We start from the raw sequence: 12,763 nt of genomic DNA, 5'->3' as shown, positions 1-12,763 counted from the left end.
TATTTTGAATAAGCCAGTCTATAGAAAATTGATTTACTAATCGGATAAAATGATGTGGGCACGGCTAAATGTTCTATATAGCTAGTAATACTCCACGGAATATCAAAAAACAAAGAATATTTCGAGTACTTTTCGGTATTTTTCGGTATATTTAAAAAATGTCAAAATGTCATCAAAATATTGTGCTATCGAGGAACTGCCACCACCAGCGGCGCCCTTTGCCGCAGCTGAGGCCTACTACCCCGCCCAGCCACAGCCCCTCGTCAAGACTTATCGAAGCACTGCCACCTCAATTGGATTTGAGGGGCAGATTTTCAAACATAGTGTAAATGTCCTAAAAGATTCTTCAATTGTAAATCGAATGAAATCTAAAAACATCGATGTTTGAGAAAAACATCGATGATTCACATTCAAACAATTTCTATTTGGCGCTCAAGTTTGGTGGGACTTTTTTGGGACTTTTCCTCGCCACAATCCTCACTTACGTTTTCTTACGTCTTATGTTGCTGGCAACATTCAATTTGTATGGGCCAGACTCATGTGCCGTGAAATCGAGCAGCATTATTCCCCAACATGGCGCGGATTGAGCAACATTTTGCATACCCTGGGAAATGGATATTATGGAACTGAGAGAATGTTTGTCATCTAATGCACCAATATAGGCCAAAACTAGTCAGTTTCTGTTTTAAAGGTATTTCAAAGATATTATGAAGGTTTTGGTCTTACAGAAACCAAGAATGGGTATCGAGATCGAGATATATTTACAAGACCCTAATAATATGCATTAATATGTCCACAACATAACAATCTGAGATCATTTCTATATTAATTGCGTTTTTAAACAGCTTGGAAAAACAGTTTCTTCATATATATTGACGAAATAGGGTATAGCTGAACTCAAACTCCGGTTGACGTGACACTCCATACTCACTTACGTTGCCACTGTTTTTTTGCTGACCTTTTTTGCCTAAACCTTGTTTTATACACTACACAATAAAAGAGAGTACTTCAAAGTAGTCAATCAGGTAGAAAATTGATTCATTAATCCGATAAAATTATGTGGGCAGAGCTAATGGTTTTAGTTAGGCAGCATTATTCAACGGAATAAAGAAATTGAGCAATTGGAACGGTACTCGTTTGTTTATGCTACTGTTGTATGAGCAAAAGTGCCTTGTGCGTCTGCCTACAGTGGCTTCTGTAAGTCATGATGTCACAGGGCACTCCCCAAAAACAACCGCTGTTCCACGGCTACTCCGTGCTTTCCACATTCTTCGCATTTACAGTTAAAGTTGAGCCACAGAGTCTGCAGTTGCGAAGCCAAAAAGACCGGCGGCGCCCTTTGCCGAAGTTGGGGCCCACTACTCCGCCCTGCCTCAGCCCCCCAGACCACCCCGGAAGGGCTCGGACTGTTCATCAACAAGTAGGTGGCACAAGAGCAAATCGGCCTGAAACTGGCCAGGCACCATCGCCCTAAAGCAAGCCGATCAGTCAATGTTGTGCCTGGTTTCGGTGGAGCCGGCGCTGCCCTGGCCAATCACGCAGATGTCGCCAAGGACGTGCCTGCAACCCCCAAACTATGACAGACTGCCCGAATGTGCCGCTGCCGGTGTCCGGCAAGAATATCCGTGCCCAGGTATAGCTCTCTCTCCTATTCAGCTGTGTTCTAAAACCTTGCCTCTTTTAGCTTTTTGGGCGAACTCGCCATGAAGGCGAGGCGTCTGCAAACGTAGCCGCAACTCAGGATACTCAATGCAGGCATAGCTCATCGAAATTCAAACACATGATTACAGATCGAGCCTGGTGAATGGTTGAATATTTATTTGAGTAAATATAAGATTAACATTACTTTTTAGCCTTGTCTTTGTCCTTGATCGTGTACTTGTCGTATGATTTGGTGGGATCGTACGGTTCCCAGCGGCTGGCTGGGAATATATGTTTGTTGCGCTCGTACCAGGAGCGGAGTAGCACCTTGCCGGCATGGGACTCCTCCTTTTCCACGGAGGCATCACTTATCATGCGCACATCGTCATGGACATCGAACTGGAACAGAGGTCCGGATTTGCCGCGAGCCTTCGTCACGATAAAGTCGTAGAAGGAGTAGTGGTGGGGCAGTATTAGATCCTCCTTGACGTACATTAGCTGGTCGGCCATGACCGTCTTTAGCTCGATGAACTCTTTGCGCAGCAGCTCCAGACATTTCTGCAGAAACTGGTAGATGGAGTTGCCCTTCTTCATTTGCACATTGCGACGGTGTCCGGAGCCGTCCCAGTAGCTGAATGTGATCGAGATGTCCTCGTCTTTGAGCTCGGCTTGCTGCATTACCCACTCCTGGCGCAGGGTCTCGCGCAGTCGATTCTCCTGCTCCTCGCGTTCACGATCTGGCAGGAATGAGGTGTCCACATCGGGATTTTTACAGATTTTCTTCTTTTTGATGGGCACGATCTCGTCTTGCATCTCTGTCCACTTGGCCGCCTTCGGCTTGTCCTCCTCTTCCTTGTCGCTTGCCTGGTGGTCGTCGTCGGCCTCCTCATCGTCTTCGTCTTCATCGGCTAGATTGAAAGATAAGGCCTGAATCTGTCGCTTCTGCTTGTTCTTCTCGGCCTGAATGGCTTCCAGTGCTCGCTGTTTCTCACGGTCCTTCTCGTCTTTCTTTTGTGCCAGTTTTTTCTCCCTTTCGCGTACTATGTCCTCCTGCTTTGCTTTCATCTCATCCAACGTGACCAGACCGATGGTCGAGGTCTTGAGCTGCTGCTCCACGGCATCGTAGTGCGTGGCGAACTTGTTCTCAATCTTCTCCAGCTTCAGCTCCTCCTCGATTTTCTTCTTGCGGAACTCGATCTCCTGCTGTTGTATCTCGCGCTTCTTCATCAGTTGGGCGGCTCGCCCCGCCTCGCTAGCGGCACCCTTGTAGTGGGCCATGTTTTCAGTGTAGGTGCGCGGCTTTTTGTCTGAAAAGATTATTTATTTATTTTGTTTGGAAAATCAGCTGCGGACTTATCGATAAAATGTAAAATCGAACTTAGCCCACTTAAGCCCCCTCTATCTAAATATTTGTACTACTTGGGGTATATGGCGGAAAATATTAACGATTGTAAATTCTTCTGTAGATACCATCTTCCCTCTAAACTCAAAAAACAACAATAAATTATTTTCGGTGGAATATTAAAATACCCCTTGACTCACAATTGGTTAATCGTTCTCAGTCAAGGAATGGAACCAAAGTCCTTCCGGTAAGCTTCAATCTGCGACGCCACTTATTAATGGGGAAATGGGGAATATTATAGAAATGAGACAGAGCTAATGGTTTTAGCTAGTGAGCATTATTCAAGGGAATATCTAAATTTAGAAATAGAAACAATTTTTCTCTTACGTTTGATTTTGTTTGACCTTTTTCGCTGAACTTTTTAGGCAAGATCCCATAAATGCCAGTATTTAAAAAAAGCCAGTCAAGTAGAAAATGGATTCATTAATCGGATAAAATTGCGTGGGCATGGCTGAGGGTTCTGTCTAGCTGGCAATATTCAACGGAATATAAAAATCGAGGAATATGTATAATATAACTTGAATTCGTCAGTATATTTACGGTATATTTTGGTATATTTCTCAGATGAAAGCGATAAAAGGTAAAAAACCAGCTGGTTTCAAACCGATAAAAAAGTTTTAAATTTCTTGAACCTTATTTCGTGTCATCGTTTTTAAATATCCCAAACTAAATATCTGTATATACATAATTAGAAACAAACTTTGTAATCTTTGTGATATATATCAAATTTATTAATTATAAATACCCATTTTACACTAGGTTGAGTTTTGGGCAAAACTCAGTTTTTTACAAAGGACATGCACAGGGGTCTAGTGGTGGCAAAAAGTTTAGCTATGGCTGCGTTTCAGTTCCGTTTGTTCGATTTTCCCCGCTCTGCCTATCGTGGCTGTTGATGAATTTTTTGTCATCGAAAATTTTTCCGTCCGGCCCGTAAACAACGCACCACTGCTTACCGCCGCCCCAATCTTTATCGGGCCGCGGACAAGAAAACACGGAAACAGTGTCGGATATTCGACGCAATTTTTAAACGTTCTTTTCGGTTGAGATATCCCTCAAAAATAACCTTATTGATACTTTCGCCAAGTACATATATTATCATAAAAATATACATATGTATATATCCTTATTAGTATATATTTAATATCTCTACCGAATCCGGTCGCAGTTCGAATCAGTTACATCGGAACTTTCAAACCCATTTAATAAGCGCGCGCTATCAAACGGTTCGCCGAAAAAGTGTTTCAAAAATTGTTCGAATCTGAAAACAGCAGTTAAATGGTTTAAGTGAATTGTAGCGTATAATTAGCCAGAAGGCCAGAAATTAAAAACAATAAGGCTCTTATTTACATTTGGTTCGGGCAGGACAGTGCTTCGTGGGAGAGTGTGCTTGGGTGCGTGTTGTGTTGAGGAAGCGTCTGGAAATGGGCAAGGACATTAGGGACAAAGAGCAGTGTCAGCGGCAGGCGATGGGCACCAGCGTAGTGCGGTGCCAGGCGTTGGAGGGCGAGAGCGAAAGTGCCAAATTGAAATGCCATTTAAGCTAAGCGAACGACTTCCCCGACTTTATCCAATGTCCCTTCCGCATCCGTCCGGCCATCGTTGGCCAGCCCTAGTGCACTCAGATTTCTGCTTGGCTAGCACAGCGCGGACTTTAACTTGACGGCTACAAATATGAAGACGAGAGGACAACGATGGCCACAGCGACGGACGGCATGAAGGATGAAGGATTCCCAGACGACACTTGGCGTCTGCGTTGGCGGTTTTTGCTCTTGACATTGATAATATTCATGAGGCCGAGTCATAAATTCTTGCCCCACTGCCTGTTTATGAGGATGCTGTTCTTTGCTTTCCTTTTCTTTCCACTTCAGCTCCCCCTTCTATTTGTCCTTCTTATCCCCGCAACGACGGTGCCAAGTCGAGTGAAGTGCCAATAAAATCATTAACTGTTGCAACGCATTAAATTCATGGTCCACACGCTTCTGTCGTTATCCTGCCAGCAAACATTGTCATAAAACTAGAACTCATTCCTGGCATATTTCATCTTAATTCGCCACCCCATTCACCCCTCCCCCCTTATGCGATTAGTAGTACTGCCCAATTCCTGGGACACTGCAGCTAATTGGGTGGGGAGTCGGGGGCGTGCGAAAAACTATTAAAAGGCCGTTCGACTAAGCATCCTGTGCCATAATTAATGGCGACAATGACTTTATCGGGCGATAATTCATTTATTGGCATTTGTATTGCCACACAAACATACACACACACACACACACACATGAGAAACACACATGGAGGACTAAGACTAGGATTGGAAGCCACGTAACCGGTACATGTCCCACGGGAGCAGAGCTGCTCGTAAATTGTCCGTCTGAATACTTAAGCAATCCTGTGTACGGGAGCCCTCACGGTGCACCCATCCTTAGGGCAATTGACTTTATTTTAAGGGCCAGTAAAACAATGGGAAAGTTTTCGGTTTGCCCTGGCCAGAAACTGAACCAAACTTTAGCCTCGACTCGATTCTGTTCTTAGTTCTATTGTATTAACGTGGCTTAGGCTTTGTCTGTGGCTTTGGCTACTGCGGCTCTCACATGGTTCCTCCACATAGTTTTGGCCACAAATTAGTTTGCCACCGGATTATGCTGGCCACTGCTCTCTGGCCCACTAGTTACAACTATTTGCATTTCAGCGATGGAAACTTCTGGCAAGAGTTTACCAATTTTCGTAAGCAATTTTCGTCAGTTGTTTTCGGCAGACAGCTTAGAACTTGTGAAAGTTGCCAGAAACTTTTTCGGTTGGACAAAGCAATCAATTGAAAATGATTAAAACATAATTAATGCATAAATCGATAAGTAAAGCAGTTGGAAGAAGAGTCATCGGCCATAGTCATTACGCAGACAGATGAGGGAGAATTAATGTATTTAAGGATACAAGTATAGATAAGGGGGAATTAATGTATTAAAGGTTATCGATTGGTGTGCTTTGATTGAAGCCCGCCATGATGTTTGAGTGTTCAATTAATATATGTAGATATCAGAGGGCTTCAAGCAGCAATAAACCACTCAAATGCTTTCCCTTTCATAAAATCGAATCAGTGGCCTCACTGAACTTAATGTGTAAATAATTTATTTTTACATTTCAATTCGTTCACTTGGCGAAAAGTGGTAAATGTGGTTTTCCAATAAAGTGGAATATTTCGTCTTATTTGCCACAAATCGTGTCACAACAAAGTGTTTGCTTTCAAATTTTATTACTCTCCGATGTCATTCCATGTTGATTAACACACAACAAGATAGAAAAAAGAAACCTCTTCCGCTTCATTGGGGCCCCCGGTGTGGCGTTAAGAGAACACAAAACTATTCCCTGCTGAAGAGATGGGTTCAAATTGTCAAACTGTGCTGACACCAGATGGCAGGTGATGCCCCATCTCCCCCATCAATTCGTATCTGAAGTATTGTAGCCCAAGGTCCGGGCAATTAATAGTAAAGACGCGATTTTCAACGAAATCCCCAGTTGGACCCGCGGCGTTGATAAATCCCTTCGGGGTGGACAGGTTGCCATCTTGTCCATCTCTTCAGCTCCTCTCTGGCAGCAACTTCTCCCTGGTCCTCGCACTCGTAAAATATACTTTGTTGGCTTGATCCTCAACACTTTTTGCTGATGGCCATCCCGTCGCTGGCCTTGTCTTGATTTCTGAAATTGTTTTTACCCGCAATTCATGGGGTGGTCCCAGAAACTTTTGGCAATGCGCGGTGCAAGTGCTGACCGAAAAGGGGAACGAAACGACAAAAAATTGACACAATTTAAACTTTTCTATCAACAAAAGCAATGTAGAGCGGCAAAAACCGAAAAGGTTAGCCAAACGAGCCATTTGTTTCTGCTGCTATTTACTCGTACTCCATCCCATTTTTTGTTTTACCGCTCTCTTTGGCTGCGGTTCGGTTCGGTTTTTCGTTTTTGGCAGTTTATTACAATATATACACAGATACAGACACAAACACAAGCAAACGCTCCTGCTGTTGGGTTGAATTTGTCAAAAGGGAAAGGGGAGCCGAGCACGTTTCATCCTTTTCTTTTTTGCGTGCGGCGTTGCTTTCCCAATTTCGTTCAAATTGCGCACATTTGAAACAATTTGAGGGACGCATACATCCACACACGCTCACACACACACGCACACATTTGAACACCCACTCACACGCTTACAATTTTTACGCCAGGCTGCATTTGCCGGCAGAGATTTATGCAAGCTTTTCATAAAGCCGACACCATGACGTATGATTAATATTCCCGCTTGTTGTCCTGATTGTTCTCTGGCTGCATTTAATTAAATACGAGTAGAGCCAAAATTGATTAAGTGCTCATTTCATGGGGCTTAACAATAACATGGCGGTAAGGGCCATGGCCACGGCCACTTCCACGTCTCTCAAATATATATAAATATCAAAAAAATATCCGTCAAGTATGCTATTCTTGTGGCACAAGCTTCAGTTTCAACATCATCGTTTCAACATCAGCATCAGCTCCTTGACGAAATAATTAAAATTTCCACTAAAAATATAAACAAAAACTCTCTAAAATTATCTCAGCTGCACGGACAAGGGACCGGACGGAAGTCGGAGATAACAATGGCGATGACAATGACAATGATGATGATGAGCATGTGAGGGTGCCAGAAAATATTACGTATACGCCATGTACTCAATATATATTTGTGCATTTCATGACAATGACGTTGCAGGCAGCCAGCTCACTCACGACATTTGACGATGTTGCGTGCTGCAAGGCTTGCTTGAATGCGATTGTGTGCGTGTGTGTGTGTGTGTGTGTGTGTGTTTGTGGCTGCCTGACATTTCTTTGCTGCTTGCTGTTCTGTTCGTTGCACATACATGTATATATGTGCCAAATGCCAACGTTCATTGCAATGCAATTAATAAAGATTGAGCCAGTTTCCAGCAGCTGAGTCCACAAACTTCAAGCAGATAACCATATGAATGAATTATCTATAAAACATGAACACGACAGGCCTGACAAACGTTTAAAAATGTTCTTGTATATTAGTTTAGTTGGGCCGAGTTTAGTACATTGTTTTCTTCATATAAATCAGCGATCGGCAAGGCCCTCTCAAGTGCGCTGGCCCCAATAAAATGTTCGGTTTTGCCTTAGAGTTAGACATTTATTCAGAATTCAATCAACCCTAACAGCTCGAATAGCTGCTAACATTTCCAGTACTCTTCTAATGTGTCGCCTTGAGTTTTTGTCACGGTTTCAGTTATCACTCTGTGGTTTGCTGGTATTTTTGCTGGACTGCCAGCCAATTAGTTTACCATATTTTTGTTGTTCTGGCAACATTTTCTGATTTATTGTAATTCAATTTTTCTCTTTTAATTAAACAAGCAAAAAAACACTGCGTAATTCGAATGTTTTTGCAATTTTCGGCCTTAGCTTTGGATTGAGTGGAAAGCTTAAGAGCAGAGAAATGGAAAACCCCAAGCAATCTCAGGTTCAATCATTTCGATAGGGGATTCGGAATCCAGTCCCCTGCCCGTCCGCCCGTCCGCCTGTCCGCTTGCACACGGCAGTCAATTAGTATGATATCCTTGGGGCTTATCGCGCAAGTCTTATTACCAATTCGCTTCAGTTCGTCTGTCTGCTCCAGTTTTATTCTTGATTAATGCCCGAGATGTGCATTGGCATTCGCCCAGGATCCGCAGCATCTGAGGAGCTGCTGAACAGCTAGAAAACAATGGCAAGACTCGCGTTGGGGCACGTTGATTTGTGCCACCTGGCTTGGGGAATGGCCTCGCTCGCTCGGTCCTTTGCTCCCTCGCTCGCCCGTTCGCCCAGCGGAGACGCATCGTAAATCATGAATGTAAAAGTCGGTGCTTTGCTCCAGCCACCACCACCACCGTCTAACGATTACCCAACAGCCGGGAGCGCTTTTATGGCACAGTATTTTGTTTTGGCTGCGAAAGTTTTACCTTCGATTCGTTATTGGCTGCTACAATGGGAAACTTTCCTTTCTCTGACTTTGTAGGCAAATTTGCCCATTGCCAATGGTGTTTGAAGGCGAATCATAAAAAGTTTGCTTGTTCCGCTTATTCCGTTTCTCCATCCGCATTATCATCGACAGCTCAGGGGGGGGGGGGGGTTCCTTTTTATTTATACCCTTACACACATTCATTCATGCGAACTAATGAAGTGTCAAAAATGGGCGCCCCGAAATGTATGCTACGGGTTTTTCTTTAAATATATTTCATAGCGTGTGTGTGTGTGTAACTGGTGTGTCTGTGTGGCATGACCTTGGACTATAACTATGACCGAGTTCTGACTAAAATAGCTTTATAATGCTATGAGGTGATGGTGTCGATGGCGTGGGCTGGGGGATGTTTGTAGTGAAAGGCAAACAAATAAAAGCATTTCCACGGATACCTCTCGTCTGCTGCTGCTGCTGTTGCTGTTTCTGCTGCTGCTCCTGATGTGGATGGCTCTCAAAGTCTGTCCAGTTATGGGTTGAATGTATCATCGACATTGTCCGCTCTTCACGCGTAATTGAATGCCCGACATTCTATCGATTTGCTCCGCCTCTGCCTCTCACTTGGCTCAGAGCCTGCAATCTAAATTACAATTAGAGCAGATTTCTGTATTTTTAGTTGGTCAGGGCACAAAGGCCGAGGTGGAGTAGTCGTCCTTGTGGCTCTGAAATTGAGCGTAATTGTCCTCACTCTCACTGTTTCTCTCTCTCGCCGCCTTCGCTTTGATGTGCTCTTCTTGAATATGTTTCGCTTTCAGTGCTTTATTTTGTTTTGCGGTTGATTTGTGTATCTATTTGGATTTGGGGATTCTTTTCTGGGTCTGGTCTAGTCCATGCCATCGATTGGGGTTGTGTAAGCGGTGGGTGGGTGGCTGGCTGGCTGGCTGGCTGGCATAGGGAAATTACATTTGTAGGTCGTTTAGGCCCAGCGCCCGGCGCCCTGCCCCTTCTCCCTTTGAAGCTTTCGCACATGGCCCTGCCTGTCAATATTTGGCAAACGGCAAACCAACACCAAACTGTTTGTCGATTGGGTTTGAGGACTGTTCCCCCGTCCACCCAAAAAGTCCCTCTCTTCCTCTGTCATTTGTCTTCTGGTACTTGCAGCTTTAATGTTGTCTTGGCAGATGCGGATGCTTGCCTGGGATTTGTTAACTGAAGCGGCGGTAGTCCGCCATTTGTCCTTTCTCTCCCTCTCTCTCTCTGACTCTATTCCCTACTCTGTTTTATCCATATCACGTGCCTTGGTATTTGCCTTTGAGGGGATTTCCCCAATCATTTTTTCATCGGCTTGTCTGCCTGCCTGCCTGCCTGCCTGCCTGCCCGCCCGATTGTCTGTCTGTTTGTCTGACTAGCTGTTATGTATTTGCCAATTTGGACCTGGTTTTTGGGGCCCCGTCCGGGGCCGACAATGCCAATCAACACGCACAGGCACACGCCGTAGGACACCGCCAGGAAGTTTTACTCCCGACACACGCCACAGTCGTTTCCGCCTTTTGAGCTCGGATTTGGTTACGGGAAAATCTACGACCTGGTCGCCGGTCTAATCTGACCAAAATTGTTATTCACTATTTAGCATAAATATTCATTTTGCCTACTGCCACACACATGCACATCTGCATGGAATATACAGGAATTTAATTATGAAATGCAGTTTATTTCGGGCCTGGTCAAGTGCAGGCGGAGGAGGGCAAGAGTCTTACCAATTGAGCTGTTTGAAAATTGAGTTTCTGCTACGAACTGTGCAGAGGCGTAAACACAATGTTCCTTCGACTCTGCCTTTCTCCCTCTCGCTATGGCTGTCTCTTTCTAGTTTGGCAATTATGCTGACGCAGGCAGCTATCTGTTTGGGCGAAGAGGGAGGGGAAACTCGGTTTGGAAAATGGAAATTTCTGTTTGCGTTTGCCTTTGCCTTTTCATTATTGGGATTTAAAATTCTTGGTTTTTCCATTGGTCGCACGGGTAAGAGGAAGGAGTGGAAGGACAGGCCAAAATAGAACATTAATTGCGTTTATCGGTAAATGAATTCTCAAATTCCTAATTCAATTAGTCTGTCGATTAACACTACGAACTCGAAAGATGATTGCAGAGGACTTACCATTGCCTCTCCCCCCTTGGATGGCTGCCATCTAATCAGTTCTGACCTAAGCTTTTGCAAGGATCTGCTGCTGATTTTTGCTGGCTAATGAGGCACTCTGGCTTCCCTTTAAAGCGAGGTCAATCTGCCATTTACAGCCACGTGCCCCAAGCGGACGTCGTTGTGGAGTCGGCTAATTATACGAGCATTTCTATCTTCTGCAGCCCCACACACATTACGGAGCCCCATCCATGCTGGTCTATAATTTTAAATTGAAAAAAGAAGGGACACCGCACTCAGAGTGGAAGCTACGTGAACATGGCGTATACGCAATGGACTTGTGGCATGTCACGGCAATTCATTTGTTGATTAGCCACGGCAAATTGTTGGCAACAGAGGAAGCAACAAAATATGACCCGGTGCCAGTGGCCTGAATAATAAAGCCACAAATAATAAACAGTCGAGCGTGTCCGCGCTCGTATCCTGTCTGCCGACTCCTCTCCGTTCTCGTGTCCTTCCTGTCCTGCTCCTCGTCGTTCCCTTGCTCTGCTGTTTAGTGCTGCTTGCACTCTGAAATTTCAATTTAAAAGCTTGTAATTTTTCATGCCCGTAGATACATAGATAGAGCACTGGACTGGAGGGTACTGGGGTCTGGCCTGGTTGTCGCTGGGTTTCAGCATCATCATAGCGCATATGTGTTGCTGCTGTCACCCATTGCTGTCATTCACTCGTTCATGAATACCCACGCCCACCATTCGAAAAGACAGTAAAAGTTGGCATAAATGAATTTCCCAAAAAAGTTGCGAGAGTTTCGGAAAATATATACCCGTAAGTTCAGAGTTGGCTGAAATATGTTAATGGCATTCTTGGAAGGGCTTTCGTTAAATATTTAAAGTTGTCAATTCTTGTTTACCAAGGCTATTATTATTATAATAAAGACAAGAGCCTTTTTCTAGGCACGAACAAAAACTGTGTACACAAATTTTGGACAAACTTCCCTTTTCTATTGATTCTATTGTACTTTCAAATGAAGTCTCTTCATGACCGGAAATTAATAGAAATGTAAAGTTTTTGATGCTATAGTAAACTACTTTTAAGAGAGATCCGGCTTTCAGAGTCGTTCCTTAGCTGAATAAAACAATCAGGGAATAGTAGGTTCCCTTCTGATTCCCTTTCAACTTTATATGAAAGTTCGCCTGCCTGATTCAGAGAATGGTGCCCCTTTCGCTGGACAGTGTCGAAGAGATCTGGGAAAAAATATACAATTTTTCAGGGTTTTGCCTGACAGGTGTGACGTTTTCGAGTCTGCTGTTCCATTCCAGTCAGCCCTCACTGTGCCCGTTAGCTGTGATTGCCGTGTTGGCCATCAAATGGTTGGCTTCTTTGTTGGCCTGTTTGTTTTTGCCTGCTGACTGCTGACTGCAGCGAGGCATGAAATCTGTGCAACGTTTTGCTCGTTTTTCACAGCCAGCTGCCGTATTGCCATTGCCTTACTTTACCTTTACTTGGCTTTACCGAGAGAGTGAGTGAGTGAGTGAGTGAGTGAGTGTCTCGATTGTCTTGTGCCCGACAGCTATTCGGCGCTGGCAAAAAACAAAAACTATAATGCCCCTGTGGG

General features: G+C 44.3%; 2 protein-coding genes across 3 annotated transcripts in view; one reads left to right on the top strand and one right to left on the bottom strand.

Annotated features, from left to right (window-relative positions):
• Positions 1 to 1,784: 1,784 nt before the first annotated feature.
• Positions 1,785 to 2,955, bottom strand: LOC6588004 (protein FAM50 homolog). Its single transcript, XM_002013689.2, has one exon. It carries the CDS (start codon positions 2,917 to 2,919, stop codon positions 1,843 to 1,845), a length of 1,077 nt encoding a protein of 358 aa, XP_002013725.1. The 5' UTR covers positions 2,920 to 2,955; the 3' UTR covers positions 1,785 to 1,842.
• Positions 2,956 to 4,211: 1,256 nt separating this feature from the next.
• LOC6588012 overlaps positions 4,212 to 12,763 on the top strand; it is a 42,430-nt gene continuing 33,878 nt past the window's right edge. The window contains exon 1 of one of the 2 annotated variants that reach the window (XM_026988681.1): positions 4,212 to 4,313. The gene's annotated coding sequence lies outside the window, so the exon portion shown is untranslated. Of the gene's footprint in view, positions 4,322 to 12,763 lie in introns of both variants that reach the window. The other variant, XM_026988677.1, reaches the window with a different exon arrangement.

This window comes from Drosophila persimilis, unplaced genomic scaffold (genome assembly GCF_003286085.1).
Source record: "Drosophila persimilis strain 14011-0111.01,24,50 unplaced genomic scaffold, DperRS2 tig00000000-arrow-pilon, whole genome shotgun sequence".
Taxonomy (NCBI): domain Eukaryota; kingdom Metazoa; phylum Arthropoda; class Insecta; order Diptera; family Drosophilidae; genus Drosophila; species Drosophila persimilis.
Note: the sequence above shows the minus strand (reverse complement) of the source record. Positions and strands in the feature narration are given on the sequence as shown.